The 14,816-nt window shown below is 31.9% G+C and overlaps 1 protein-coding gene across 2 annotated transcripts; it reads right to left on the reverse strand.

The window, feature by feature from the left end:
* Window positions 1-4,386: 4,386 nt before the first annotated feature.
* Window positions 4,387-13,702, reverse strand: LOC106073713 (coiled-coil domain-containing protein 112-like). Of its 2 annotated transcripts, none has more exons than XM_056008577.1 (13): window positions 13,661-13,702; window positions 11,620-11,720; window positions 11,315-11,436; window positions 11,111-11,200; window positions 10,843-10,918; window positions 10,566-10,752; window positions 10,307-10,393; window positions 10,041-10,190; window positions 9,570-9,704; window positions 8,018-8,113; window positions 5,474-5,623; window positions 5,197-5,292; window positions 4,387-4,877 (listed from the first exon to the last, which is right to left on the reverse strand). In XM_056008577.1, exons 1-13 carry the CDS (start codon window positions 13,682-13,684, stop codon window positions 4,725-4,727), a joined length of 1,467 nt encoding a protein of 488 aa, XP_055864552.1. In that variant the 5' UTR covers window positions 13,685-13,702; the 3' UTR covers window positions 4,387-4,724. The 2 variants fall into 2 exon arrangements, with proteins under 2 accessions (XP_055864552.1, XP_055864562.1); XM_056008587.1 differs by having other exon boundaries at window positions 11,620-11,717; window positions 13,661-13,698.
* Between the last annotated feature and the right edge of the window lie 1,114 nt (window positions 13,703-14,816).

Below are 14,816 nucleotides of genomic sequence, written 5' to 3' on the forward strand. Positions count from 1 at the left end.
CTGAAGCCTTACTTCAAGTGTCTGACAATGGATGGATAACTTCAGCAATTTATTAGTTGGCTCAGGGACATCTTTATCCCATCTACAAATAATCTCCCAAAACCTATCATACTCCTTGTTGATGGCCACCCAAGTCACACATCCCTTCTTGAGACCTCAGTTATTTGTTCTGAAAACAAAATAATCTTATACTGCTTGCTTCCACATGCCAGCCACATATTTCAGCCCCTTGACCAGGCATTTTTTGGAGCCATCAAATCTGTGTGGAAAATTGCCGTTAAAAAACATGTTTCAAATGTTGGGGAGGGTGTCAACTTAGAAACTTTTGCTGGAGTATTTAAGCCAGTGTGGGGCAGTGTTACTACTCCAGTGTTAGCATCCAACAGTTTCAGAGCTGCCAGAATTTGTCCCTTTAACCCAGGCAAAGTAATAAGTTCCACAAAACTTTGGCCTAGTAAAGTTTATTTGCCTGAAGAAAATGCCATTCCAACACCAGCTTGTGAACCTTCATCCCCAGTCCAGGCAGAAATGTCTGTACCGGTACCTTCCATCGATGTCAAGGCCTTTTCAATTCACGAGTCGGCTGCACCCAGCTCACTTGACTGCTCACCATCCTCCCAGCAATAATTCCATTTATCGCCATCTCATACTGATGCTAACACATCTCTATTGCCTCTAGACATCTCTCTAGCACTCACACCCTTAATATTTTCAGATCCAAAAGAAACGCCTATAGACTCAACCAGTACATGTCTTGTTCAGCCAGAGTCTAACACCAGTCCCACCTATAGCCTACCCAGTTGGAAAAGAGTCATCCGACTCACCATGTACATCACCAGTCGTTTGCCGGATTTCGACTTCTGAAGCTCCCCCACAAACCTTATCTCCAGCCTACTGGAATTCAATACTCAGCAAATAAATGCTTTGAAAGAACATTCATATTTCATATTTGATGAAATGACAAAATCTGAGTTGTCGATGTTTTTCACCAGACTTGAAGACCCACAAAACCATAGTTTTCCTGATTCGTATCATGAAACAAAATTTGACAAATTTACCGCTCTGATTCGAGCTGTTGCGCATGCCTTTAGAGTAACCAATGATGCTCAAACTAAAGTTACACAGCCGAAATCCACGCCACCCAAAGCCACAATACCTTATGACAATATATTCAAACTACCTTCTTTTGTTAAAGGAAGTAAGAAAAAGTCTAAGACCACTCCAACATTACCATGGGTAATTAGTGGGGACAAATTCAGAAAAGTCCTAAAAAGGAGAATCGATGATAAAGATGAAATAGAAGAAAAGAAAACAAGTTAAAACGAGAGGAAAAGAAAAAGACACGAGAAGAGGAAAACAAGAAAAAAGTAGAAAAGAAAGAGAAAAGAAAATTGTTGACTGAGCAAAAGAAAATCCCAAAAGAAAGAAAAAAAAGATTCTCTGTGACATTTGTGACTCTTGGTGGCACACTATCTGCACTCATAATGCCAAAGATTTGACAGCTAAAGAGTTGAAAACTTTTAAATTTGTGTGCACCTGGTGTAACCCCAGTCTTGCAGAGTTACATTGAATTTAGAGGTTCCCTACATTCTGCTATGTATAAAACTAAAATGTACAAAATGTATATACATATTATGAAATGTATTTTGAGACTTTAGATGTATCATAAATGTTATATTGTGTATTTTAAAATCTGTTAAATATAAATGTGGACATCATCTTTGTAAATAGTTTATTTATTAATTTATTGTAAATACTGGTAGTCATATTTTATATTTCTATAAATAAAATGTAAAAAAAAAATCTAAGGTAAATAAATATGTATATATTTTTATAAATTTGTTTTTAGCGGCCCCCCAAAAGGGAAAAAGACGCTATTAGTTTTTTGTGAAATGTCTGTCCGTCCGTCCCGTTTAGATCTCGTAAACTATAAAAGTGAAAATCCAACATCACAATATTTTAGACCATTCAAAGTTCTGATGCAACGGCTACTTTTTTCTTTTCTGAAAGCGAAAAATCTAATTTTTAAATCACTTATGCAAGCAGTTTTTTCATAAAAATACACCACTTTTACAACTATTAAACACTCAAACACTTGAGGCTCTTTATTAGGGGAGACTACTGTTTTCCATATTTTTGAACACATTTATGCAAACAGTTGTAGATTTTTTTGTTTTTATATTTGTATTGTTAAGTTAGGTAAGTTCTGTTATATTACGTACTATATGTACACACAAACGTTTACTATTTTTTTAAAGAGAAATAATCTATTTAGTATGCATTATAAGTTAGACATATAAACTGCATTTTCTTGTCAATTTTTTCATAAATCATTACGGAATTTTTTTTCTTGAGGATTCAAATAAGAGATTGAGCCTTTTCAAAACAATTAGAACAATTATAAGACATCAGTTAGGCCAGGGGAGGCCCGGTGGCTGAGCGGTAAAGCGCTTGGCTTCTGAAACCAGGGGTACCGAGTTCGAATCCTTGTGAAGACTGGGATTTTCAACTTCGGAATCTTTTGCGCCTCTGAGTCCACCCAGCTCTATTGGGTACCTGACATTAGTTGGGGAAAAGTAAATGCGGTTGGTCATTGTGCTGGCTACATGACACCCTCGTTAACCATAGGCCACAAAAAACAGGAACTTTACATCATCTGCACTATAGACCCCAAGGTCTGAAAGGGGAACTAGTTAGGCCAGGTTCACATCTAACTTTACATTCACTTTCACCTATACTTTGATCTGCTGGACCGTTGGGGCACTACACAAGATCTGTCAACCTTCTTTTTCCATTCTTATCTGTCATTTGTATTTGATATAATTTCATTCAGATGTTCTTTCTGAAAATATTGAAGCCTGCCTAGGTGGACCACTTCGGAGCCGATTTTGAGTTTGTATTTCCACACAAACTGTCTTTGTAACCTTGTTTTTTTTTAAATTTTGTTATATCTCTAATTTATACCAATAGTGCCAGAAGCTTTAAGATAGTGATATTATAAATTTAAAAAAAAATGTCCAATAGCAAGAACTAAATCATGAGAGAGAATTGAAGACAATATAATTATTGATCAAATGTATGCCGTCATTTACACGCCTACGCCATATACTTGTGTCTAACGGGAACTGCTGCCAAACCTGTTGCAGGAGCGATACTAGTGTATAGAATTATCCTTCGACCAGCTACGCTAAGTACTTGTGTCTGGACGAGAGCTGGTTTCAAGCCTGTTACATCACTTCCTCTGAGCTTGGTATGATCTCAAAAGAATATTATAATCAATAGGAATGGACACCCCCCCCCCCCATCACCCCAAGTCCATTGAGCATGGTGGAATAGTAGATACGCTCTGAGTGGGAAAGAGTATGAGGTCACCTATCACTTCTCCTTCACTCCCCCCCCCCTTCTAAATCATTCTCCCAATAGAGGCTTTTTACGGCTCTACAGGTAACACTCAGGGTGACCTTGGTTGATGTCAGTAACAAGACGTGAAAGAAGTTGTGGACTGTGGGAAAGGTGGTAATGGCTGGTGTTCTTAAACTAGAGTAAAAAGAAAATGACTTCATAGTGAAGATTAAAGATTAAAACATGTTTTAGATATATTTTCTTTGACCTGATTGAGCCTTCCATCAGCCTGTTCGAGCTTACTAACTAGGGGGGAGAAATCCAATCGAGGAAAAGTACGCTTGGCGACCCACCCTACTACTCTTTGACCTCATATTTAATTTTAACTAAGCCTTGTGATACATTAAATCAGATCTATTTTTATAGACAAATGGACAAGGAATTCAGCGATACCATCATTTTTTTAATACGTCAGACCATTACGTTACTATAAAAATCCAAACGTGAAAATTGCGGTCAGCGGGCTTAATGCTTTCGAACTTCACACTTTACTCTAAAATGTCCTGAACTGTTATTAGCAAAAAAAAATATTTTTTTTAAAGACTATTGAATATTTTTTTTCCCTTTTTAATTGCTGACATGTATCTGTTGAGATGGCATGGATCCAGTTAAATACCAACCTTTTTTAATGTTCACTCATAATATTGATATTTCCAATATTTCCTTTTAATAAATATTTTCTAAGTGGCTGAAAATTCTTAATTTTTCTTTACTTAAAACTTGAAAGGGATGTATAATGACCATTTTCTTTTTCATAAAATATTGCTAAGGCATTTTAAAGAAAAAATTATTACGATAATGACTTTGTAATAACAAAAATAAACTTGAAAAATATTAAATTATTGGAAATGCAAGACTATTCACATTTGCAATTATTGAACAAATGTGTACATACATTATTTGTTAAAACTCATTTCTCACATGTAATAATAATATTTTAATTTATAGAGTGATGTTAACAAACAAAATGTAGGCTCAAGGTGCTGTGTATTTTATGTTATGTTTATTATTTGTTTCATATCATGTTCATGTGTACTTACTTCATTCAATTAATACATGTTGGTTGGACACATGTGAAAATCAAACAAAATGAAACAAAACCATTTCCACGAAGACAAAACATATGGATATTAATGTTAAGGTTTATTAAATTTTAGACTAATGAAAATTCATAATAAATGAAATTTCCCCCAACATTAGGTTTCTGTTGGCTTGTTTGTTTGTGCAGCAGTGAACATTTGAAACAGAAACTAACCTCTGTTGCTTTAAGAATGTATAAAGAGACAAACCAGCCTTTCAGATACATTGTGTTAAGTATTTGCTCAAAACATTCCTTGTCGCCAGGATGGAATGGCACGGTGGGGCATATTTATAACTGGAGTATTTGCGAAAGGATTAGGGGATTTTAACCTCTCTTTCCAACCAGCAGTAGGTTGTAATAATCGCTCTGGATCCCTTGGCACTTCCACTGCAACCTGTTCAAGATATGACCTTATTATCTTTTCTATGTATCAAAAATAGTTTTAAACAAAATATTTTTGTATTTGGCGATTCTAAATACAATTAACATTTTTAGTATGTTATGATTGTTTTTTATATTCTGAAATATAACAACAAATTTTTGTTTAAAAATTGACTCTTATAAGATAATTTTGATAATCAGCATCTTTGAACAAATTTGATTTTGGTGTGGCAGTAGCACTAATATTTGATTAAGTTGTAAGACACAAACTAGAATTTTATGACATCAACTATTTCATACAACTTGGCCATATTTATTGAGTTAGAACTTACTTGACTTCTTAGGGCCTCTAGTTTTCGTTGCTTCTCTTTTTTCTTCTCTTCTTTTTCTTTCTCTTTTTCTTGTTTCTCGGCTAGGCGTTGATTATCCTGAAAATGTTGTAGACAATAAACACATCTATGTAATGAAGTCACTGCAATTACCACAACAGATTATACCCTTTAAATTAATTACTTATAATACTTATACAAGAAAAATGTTTATACCTCTGAGGAAAGATTGTTTTTTGTTTCCTAATTTCAATTAATGATTCCGACACTTTAAACTTACTCTTGATCTAAATCTACTGATTTCTTTACTAATCAATTCTTTCTTCCTTTCCATTTCTTGCTGTTTTCTTTCCTCGTCAAGCATTTTTAGCATTTCTTCCTCCATTTGTTTTTGATGACGAAACTCCTCTACCATTTTCTTTGCCTCTATCTGCAAGTTTAACAAAGTAACATTTTAAAAAATAATATTTAAGTATATATTTACAAATATTTTTTTTTCTTTTTTTGGCAAAAGGTATATTTGACAAAATAGAGACTTGTAAGCCTTGGTTGGCCACTTCCTAAGAGAAGGAAACTCTGACTATACAAACTCAAACATGAGAAAGAGTTAATGAGTCAACCCTTAGCAAAAATCTGAGTCAGTGACCTTTAATCACTTTGCAACTCACAGAGCTAAATTATGGCATATCCTGGAACACAGCTGATCACAAACTGTAATGGTTATTATCTTCGTTATATATTACAGACGTTCCTTCAAAAAAGAAAATAATTATGTACAAATGCATTTCATTGTCAATCTAGTCATGCATGTTAATCAATGATTATGTTTTTCTTGAGTATTTCATTAGGTTTCGTTTTTTTCTCTGCTAAGTCATTGGTTATCCTGACTGATTCAGGCAACCCATACCATTCTCTAATGGCAATAGGGAAGATTACTTGTACAAATTTGTCCTAGGATATGAAATAAGAAATGTGCCTCTATCTTTATGTCTTTCTGAGTATTTCATTAGGTTTTGTTTTTCTCTTTGTATATTATGGTTCAATGTTTCATTTATTATTGCTACTTAAAAATTTTTTATTCTTCTGTCCTGAAGTGTCTCTAATTTGACTGATTTTTCTAATGGTGTTATTCTAATCAAATTTGAATATTCATTTGTTATAAATCTCACTTCTCTATTTTGTATTTCTTCTATTTCTTTGTTTTCTTGAGTGGAGGGATCTTAAAAAACTGCATTTTTATGTTTTTCTTTAAGTATTGAAAGTTGATTGCATAATTCCTGCATATACTCTAAGCTAAAATTTGGTGGTCTGTAGATGCCACCTATTATTAGGGATGTTGATGTGGTGTTAATTTAAAAAAATGTTGATTCTATATTTGTTGAGTTTGGTAAATAATTTCTTCTACTATTAGTGTGGTTTTTTTTAATTGCTAAAAGAACTTCTCTGTGGTTATCTGTCCTGTCTTTCCTAAAAATGTCATAATTGCTATGGAAAATTTTCTGAGTTCTACACTTCAGGGAGTAGCCAAGTTTCTGTTCCTCCAATTTAGTCAGGCTTCTCTATTTCTAGTAAAATTTCTAAGTCTGCTGATTTGTTCTTATAAATTGAAAGTTTATTACTGTTCCATTAGCTGTAGAGGACTATAGGTAATCTTCTTATTGAGTTAATAATCATTCTACAACTGAAGGAAACAAATAGGTGGCCACGTTATAAATTGGGTAAAAAAAATATGAATAAAACTACACCAACATGGGTCTGAAATAGAAATAAATTTTGTTTTAGGATGCATTCACAAATAAAAAATTAAATTAAAATTTTCAATGCGAAAAGTTCAAAATAATAAAGTCAGTTATTTTTTAATTTAAAAATACAATATTATCTTTTAAGCTAGTACTTCTTAGTGAGTGTGTGATATAAATGTTCAAAAGTTTGTGCTATAAATATGGTTCATGTGAGAAAAAGTAATTAAAACAGATTTATATGAGAAATCAATTTCTGATGACTTGTGTCAGGTGAGCTCTATTAAGATTCTTTTTGGACCATCAATAGTGCCTTCTAGAAAAACAAATTGGAAATCACACATAGTTTAAAAAACACCTTACAAGCACAAAGATGATTTAAGAATTGTAGTCTACCCAGCAGCTACTGTCAATTAAGAGGGAAATTACCTTTTTAAATTCATATTTCTATGTGATATGCAGCTACTTTATATTATTATGGCATTAAAAAAAAAAAGATAAAATAAGAAATTCATTTTAGCCTAAGATCACATAGAATGTATCTGTATTATACTGCTGTGTACAATATTGTAAGCATGTATGAAGTATCAATCTTCTGCTGTGTACAATATTGTATGCATGGATGTTGTGTCAATGTTCTGCTGTGTACAATATTGTAAGCATGGATGTTGTGTCAATGTTCTGCTGTGTACAATGTTGTATGCATGGATGTTGTGTCAATGTTCTGCTGTGTACAATATTGTAAGCATGGATGTTGTGTCAATGTTCTGCTGTGTACAATGTTGTATGCATGGATGTTGTGTCAATCTTCTGCTGTGTACAATATTGTAAGCATGGATGTTGTGTCAATGTTCTGCTGTGTACAATATTGTATGCATGTATGTTGTGTCAATGTTCTGCTGTGTACAATATTGTATGCATGTATGTTGTGTCAATGTTCTGCTGTGTACAATATTGTATGCATGTATGTTGTGTCAATGTTCTGCTGTGTACAATATTGTATGCATGTATGTTGTGTCAATGTTCTGCTGTGTACAATATTGTATGCATGTATGTTGTGTCAATGTTCTGATGAATTTACTAACTTGTTTTTTTCTTTCCTCTTCCTGCTTTTTTTTCTTTTCCACTTCTTGCTTGATAGTTCTTTCTTCTTTCATTGCTTTTTCTAATTCTTTTTGAACCTAATACAGAAATAAAATCATGGTCTTAGTATAACAGGTAAAAAAAAAAATCAGGGTTCATGCAACATTTAACTCTTTATCTCCGTAATTATTTTCCACGTTCTTACAGATGTGTTTATTTTTCACATTTGTACATTCTACCTTGTAATTTAAAAAAAAAAAACTTCAATAACATTTTTGTTTGTTATTAAAAAATTGTTAATTTTGGTATAGAATAATAGGAGAATATATGCTCATTTTATTAACACAAATTAAAGTTTATAAGACCAAAAATTAATAATTTTATTTAATGGAGTCCAATCAACGATGATATTGTCAATTAGAAGAGAAAGAGTTAAGCATTGCAACTGATACACTACTACTTTTTTACATAAATTTATGTTTATATATACAGTAAGTAAAATTTACAGTAGGCCACTAATAGCAAACAAAAAAATCCACTAATAGATTCTTTATTCATTCTTTCTTCTTCATCGTTCTCATTGTTATGTTGGAGTGTTCATATGACTAGACCAATACATGAGATTATTGGTATTAATTATTACTATTATTATAATTTTTTTTTCAAATTTCAAAATGTATTTTATAGTTTCATACCATATAGAGGCTGAGACAGTCAAAAGTAAATACTTTTTAAAGTAATTTAAAGTTATTTAATTGTCAATGCAGTTTGGAGGAGTTACTGATCTGTACTGAAATTATGAATTTTAGTCAGCTGTGTCAGTGTGAACCACGCAGACAGTTCTAGTATTATTTTGTTTTTCATCAACTTCATTATCATCTATCCTTTGACATTCATTGTAGTGGTGCTGTGACGATTTGCTTAACCAAATCCCTCCACTTTTGCCAGTCAGCAGCTGTTCTTAACAAGATATCAAGATAGAGGTTGCTTGATTATTTTATGTAATCCAGACAGCCTTTCTTTGGACAACCCTTTCTTTGTGCTCCCTAGATTTTTTTAGAACTAAATGACGGTAATTAGAATAGATCTAGTCTAGAGTTTAAGTCAAAATGTTGACTAGATCTAGATATAATTCATCGCATACAAATCTTGTTTTTGATCTTGTTGGATTTTCGTTACTAAAAAAAAGAACAAATTTAGTGGTCCTAAGCTAGTCTAATTGAAATGTTTTATATCTTTTTTGAAAATTCATCTTACTTCTTGACTAGATGTAGATGCAGTTTAATAATTTAAATTAAACTACCCCTTTCAGACACTGCAATCTATAGGGCAGAAGATGTAAAGGTCATAGCCAGCTTTAATGAGGGTGTCATGTGGACAGCATAACAATAGACTATCTTACTTTCTCCAACTAATGTCAAGTACCCTAAAAATCCCATTCTTTACTATGGTGAGACTCAAACCCAAACCCTTGGTTTGGAAACCAAGCCCTTTACTACTCAGCAACCAGACCCCCACGTTAATAATTAAGAAACAGTAAACATCTTCATTTACCCGCCATGCATTAAGCTGCTTGCAACGCTCAATTTTCTCCTCAGCTGATTCTGTTTGTTGTCCTCGTTTTCTCTCCTCTTCTTTAGCTTTGACCAACTCCTCTTCCACCTGTGTGACAGCATCTTCTCTTTCCTCCTTCAAATTGTTTATTTTTGAAAATAGAAAAAAATAGTATTCACATTATTTACTATAAAGGTAATTTTAATTCTCTAAATCAAATAGAACATTATATATTTATCTTCTTATATATATATATATATATATATATATATATATATTTCTCTAAATCAAATAGAACATTATATATATATATATATATATATATATATATATATATATATATATATATATAGTGCTTATCACTGGTACCATTTCAAAGAGTATACAAAACTTACTTGTATTTTGAAGAAAATAATCAATTTTTAAAAAAAATGTTCTATTAAATACTTAATAAAACAATTTAGTAATCACCTCTTTTTTTTCTCTCCACTTTTTAATGGCATATTTTTTATTATCTTTTAAAAATAAGTACTCCTGATACCAAGTTTCATGTTCTCTGATCTCAGATTCTGTCCTTACGGGTAACAAAGGCTTCACATGATCCAAGAAAACTATTCGGCCCTGATAAAAAAAAATGCCTTCTGTTACTACTCAAATTTTAATTATACACATTTTATAATAAATAATTAGCAAGCTAAAAACTGTTTATAAAATCAAATCCATTCCCTAGGTCATACCTTATACATATTTCTATAGCGTACAAAAGTTTGGTGGTCATGTTCATCCCAGCCTCCCCTGTGTCCTCCACTTTGTGCCACAAATTTCTGATAATAGAGATTTCATTTTTATGAACAAAAATCTTTTTTTTTAGATGCATTGAAGGGCCATTAAAAGTAGATAAAAGGAAAGAGGTATAGTTGTTTCTGAGTGGAATAAATTCATGTAATATTTAAGACACTTTAAAGAAAATTTTCTGGGGTTAACATAACTACATACATCAAAAGCTGCTACTTCGGGTGGTAAGTTTTTAGTGACATCCATGTCACTGGCTAGAGAGCGAGCAGAAGGAGCTGATGAGATTTTTATTTCTGATTCTGAAGCTTGATTCCAACTTTCAAATTTAGATTCCAACTGCTCTAACTCTTGTAAAAATGTACGCTCAAAACGCATCAGTTCATCATACCTGAAATTGTTTGTTATAAATGCAAATAAAAAATCTGTTGTCAAAGTATGCTTCTTTTTTTTTTTTGTTAAATAAGCAAATGATACTCACTTCACTTTTTGTTGCTCTTTAAATGTGCTAATTGTTCCTTCAATTTCCTCCATTATCATTTTTAACTTTTCTACAACTGCAACAAATAAAAGTTACATACAAATATTTTACATACTACAATGTAAAAAAAAAATTATTAATAATAACATCACAATCAAATTGTTGATATTTTAGGACAAAAGAATGTGAGCTTTGAAAACGGTATATAATTAATAAAAATATGTATTAATATTTAGAAGGAAAATTTTTAAAAACATAGTCCACTTACATTCTGGAGTTGGCTTTACATCTCGAAGCTCCCTGTGAAATTTTTTGACCATCTGGCTAATTTTTTCCAGTTGCTGTTTTGTTTTGATTTCTAAAATAAATGTTATTACAAAAAAATATACATATAAAAAGAGAAACAAATTATAACTTAAGTTTTTAAGCACTAAAAAATCTTTAGATGATGAAAAGATTATAGAAAACATACTCTCTGTTTGCCTTTCATCTGTCATTTTCAACTCCTCATCTTCCAAAGGTGTAAAGTCCTGCCTAAACTCAGAACGTTTACTGTAAATATGAGTAAACTTTTCTCTCTCCAAAGCTTGAATTCTTTAGAGAATGAAATAAGAACATGTGTAGTTGAATCTGTTTTGTAAACTCATTTAATCTTACATAGTAAATAAAAAATGTTTTAATGAAAACATTAACAATAACAGAAATACTACATAAATATAGAAGAATAATTATATTGAGAGAAAAATAGAGAGTACATTTTTTTAAATTTTCACTTACTGAACATTTAATTTCTGTATTTCACGTAAAAGTTCTCCTTTTTTAAATTGTTCAGTCTTTCTCTTCAAGGCAGTAAGTTGAGAGGATTGTTTTGACGACTTCTTGAAACAAAACATTTCATTAAATTTTCTCATTAGGACAGAAAATCAATACACAAGAGATGCATGACAAAACTAGGGATATACAAGAGAGGAGTCAGTTTACATTCACGGCTGTCTTCTAATTTTGTAACTCTACAAATCAATATCAATTATTTATTTTCTAATGCATATAATAAACTTGTTTATTTTTTCTAATCAATAGGCCTCTTTATATATACTTTCTAATGCATAGACCTGTAGGCTGATTATTAAATTCAACAAGTGAGAGGGGTGAAGTAGGTGTAGTTATAAATATATGGGGATGAAGATTGTGAAAAAATACCATGAAAGTCAATGTCATTGGGTTCAAGGTGGCTAAATGGAAAGAGGCTGTAAAAAAAATAAATGTAAATTGTTTTGACGATGAACAGTATAAAGATGTCTATCATTCACAATACCAGCAGAGACTAAGAATACAAGTAATATGATAACAGTATTAGAGCATACTGGTTATTGAGAGAATAATGTGAAGAAAATTTGATAAAACATACATAGTGTCAGATGTGAATTCAAACTGAACCATGCAGCTCCAACTTGCTAAACCAAAGAGTAATGCGAGGTACCAAGTGAACAACATTTGACCTTCCAGCCCCCATCCCAAAAAGAATCTTTTAAGTTGAGTACTCTGAAATTCTATTTACTAGCCAGAATCACATGGCTACATGACACCTAAAGCCTGTCCATATTTCTCCAAATTCATTTAACAGACAACACATACATACTAGAGCTAGAAGCTTCTTCCAAAGACAAAAAAAACAACAAGTTTTAAATTGCATCTTTCTCTCTCTAGCAGTATAACAGGATGACATAAATACATTTTTACCTACAGAAAGATTCAGAGGTAAAAGTAATTAAACATAAGTGCCAACTCAAAAAGAAAAATAACAGCCAGACATTTATAATTGATTCTAGACATCAACTTTAGAACTACAGAAGTCTCCCAATGAAATTTGCTAATCACTGTGAATGGCCACCCCAGACTAATACCACACACCAAAGTCAAACTTTTTTGATGAGCCCTTTGTAAATGCTTTAAAGATCCACTCAGATGCATAGAGGAATTTGCTTGCAGCAAATAACTGGCAAAAAGAGACAGCTGAAAAACTTTCACAAAGACAACAGAATACATATTTATAACACAAAGAAAACACCATGCTGACAAAAGGTGTAGAAGGTGAAAAAGGTAATTTGATTTAGAATCCTGACAGTGTCCCTGTTGGACAACAGCTTTGCCTGTGTTAAAAGTAAGTAAAATATGTAAGTTGCATCTCAGTAGTCAAGTGACATACTGCAGTCTTGCTTAATCTTCAGACTCAGACAATATGCAATATTTTATTATTTATCTCTGTTTTCTTAACTAATAATCACACAATTTCAATAATATACTATACTATATAGATCTAGGATGTCTTATATCTTTTAAGTTTAATTCAGTGGATGTAACCAATGAGGGTTATATGACTTGGAATTTAAATAGAAATAATACTATTAAATCTATTTACCAGAGCTACAATAATGTGTAGCATAAGTTAAATGTACATTTTTAAGAGTAGCCTACTTTTTTTTAAATATAATTTTACTTAAATGGACAAACAAAAATTCAAATCATGTTTAGTTAACACTGGTTGAAAATGAAAGTTTGCTAATTACTTGTGATTGAACCAAAGCTAGAGGTAGATAGAGAAGAGTAGTTCTGAATAGATATAAATCTAGATTTGAGATTTTATAGTATTTATACTACCTAGATATTAAGTTAATTAAGGACTTATTAAGTGTCTTAAGAAGTTAAGTTTAAGAAATCTAAATTCTTGATCTAATTTCTAAACATTTAATTTATTATTTATATATTATTTGCCGACATTATATATCTTCTAAAAAAATAATGCTGCCCATAAACATACTTGAAACAAGTTTGAAGTCGCCATGATTAAACAACTGTGTTGATATGCAGATTTAGATAACCTACCTATATAATATTGTGTTTACTCTGCTGGGCACTGATGTGGTACAATTTTTATAGGTCCAACATTTTATGGTACATTTAATTAAATTAGTAGGCTTACTAATGTTGGAGATCTACTTTAAAATAAACTTTGAGTCATCTTCCATTTGGTTAGGTTAAACTTAGTAAGGACAAATATGGCAATCGACTGCTATTTTAAATAATAATGAAATAAGAATCTACATTTTAATTTAGATTATATAGGACATAGGCAGGGGCGGACAGGGTATCAAAATCGGCCCGGGCATTACCATATAAACCGGCCCACAAATGGCATGTCATATATTTTCGGTGGGGGGGAGGGGGGGATTTTTACCCCATTCCGCAATTTATATATATATTATATATAGGCCTATCTATATATATATATATATATATATATATATATTATATATAGCCTATATATATATATATATATATATATATATATATATATATATATATATATATATATATATTAGTGTGTGTGTATATGTGATCAATCTTCATTACATTCTGACCTTTCATGCTTTCAAACGTTTTTCTACATTAGAATACTCTCTTCCTATAATTAGTGGAAAGACAGTACACACCACCAAGAGACAGGTAGGGAGTCCGGGGGAGCGCTGTTATTTTAAGCTTTAAAAATGCATATTTTAAGGTATCTACAGTGCAATTAGCCTGCTACTCTTCCGCTAAAAAAAAATTCAAAAACTAAATCTGCTATTCAATGGAGTCCAGCGACTGGTAGAAAATGGTAAAATGCTTTAGTTTTTGTATTGGAGGTGGAAGGGAAACCAAAAAACCCATGAAATTTGGTGACTATAGTTCGCTTATGTTGGCTGCACTGGGGCAGTAAGTAAAGTTTCCCTTTCAGACAATGAGGTCTGAGGCAAGTGATGGTTTGAAGACCCTCCCCTCCCGGCTACGCCATGTGTTATATTATAGGTGTAAGCCTAATTCTCTACAAAATATATAAAGTTTGATAACGCATCGAAAACTGGATGTAAGCCCTTACTTACAAGCATGGGTTCTAAACTTTTTAACCCAACGGCCCCAGTATGTTAAAGTCAACA

This window comes from Biomphalaria glabrata, chromosome 1 (genome assembly GCF_947242115.1).
Source record: "Biomphalaria glabrata chromosome 1, xgBioGlab47.1, whole genome shotgun sequence".
Classification (NCBI taxonomy): domain Eukaryota; kingdom Metazoa; phylum Mollusca; class Gastropoda; family Planorbidae; genus Biomphalaria; species Biomphalaria glabrata.

Excerpts from the sequence above, each read along its gene's own strand:
- LOC106073713 (XM_056008577.1), bottom strand. The coding sequence starts at position 13,684 with ATGGCGACTTCAAACTTGTTTCAA. Across the intron at positions 11,201-11,314 it reads AGATGAAAGGCAAACAGAGA|AAATCAAAACAAAACAGCAA; the intron begins GTATGTTTTCTA and ends CATTTATTTTAG. Across the intron at positions 8,114-9,569 it reads AGCAGCTTAATGCATGGCGG|GTTCAAAAAGAATTAGAAAA; the intron begins GTAAATGAAGAT and ends TTTCTGTATTAG.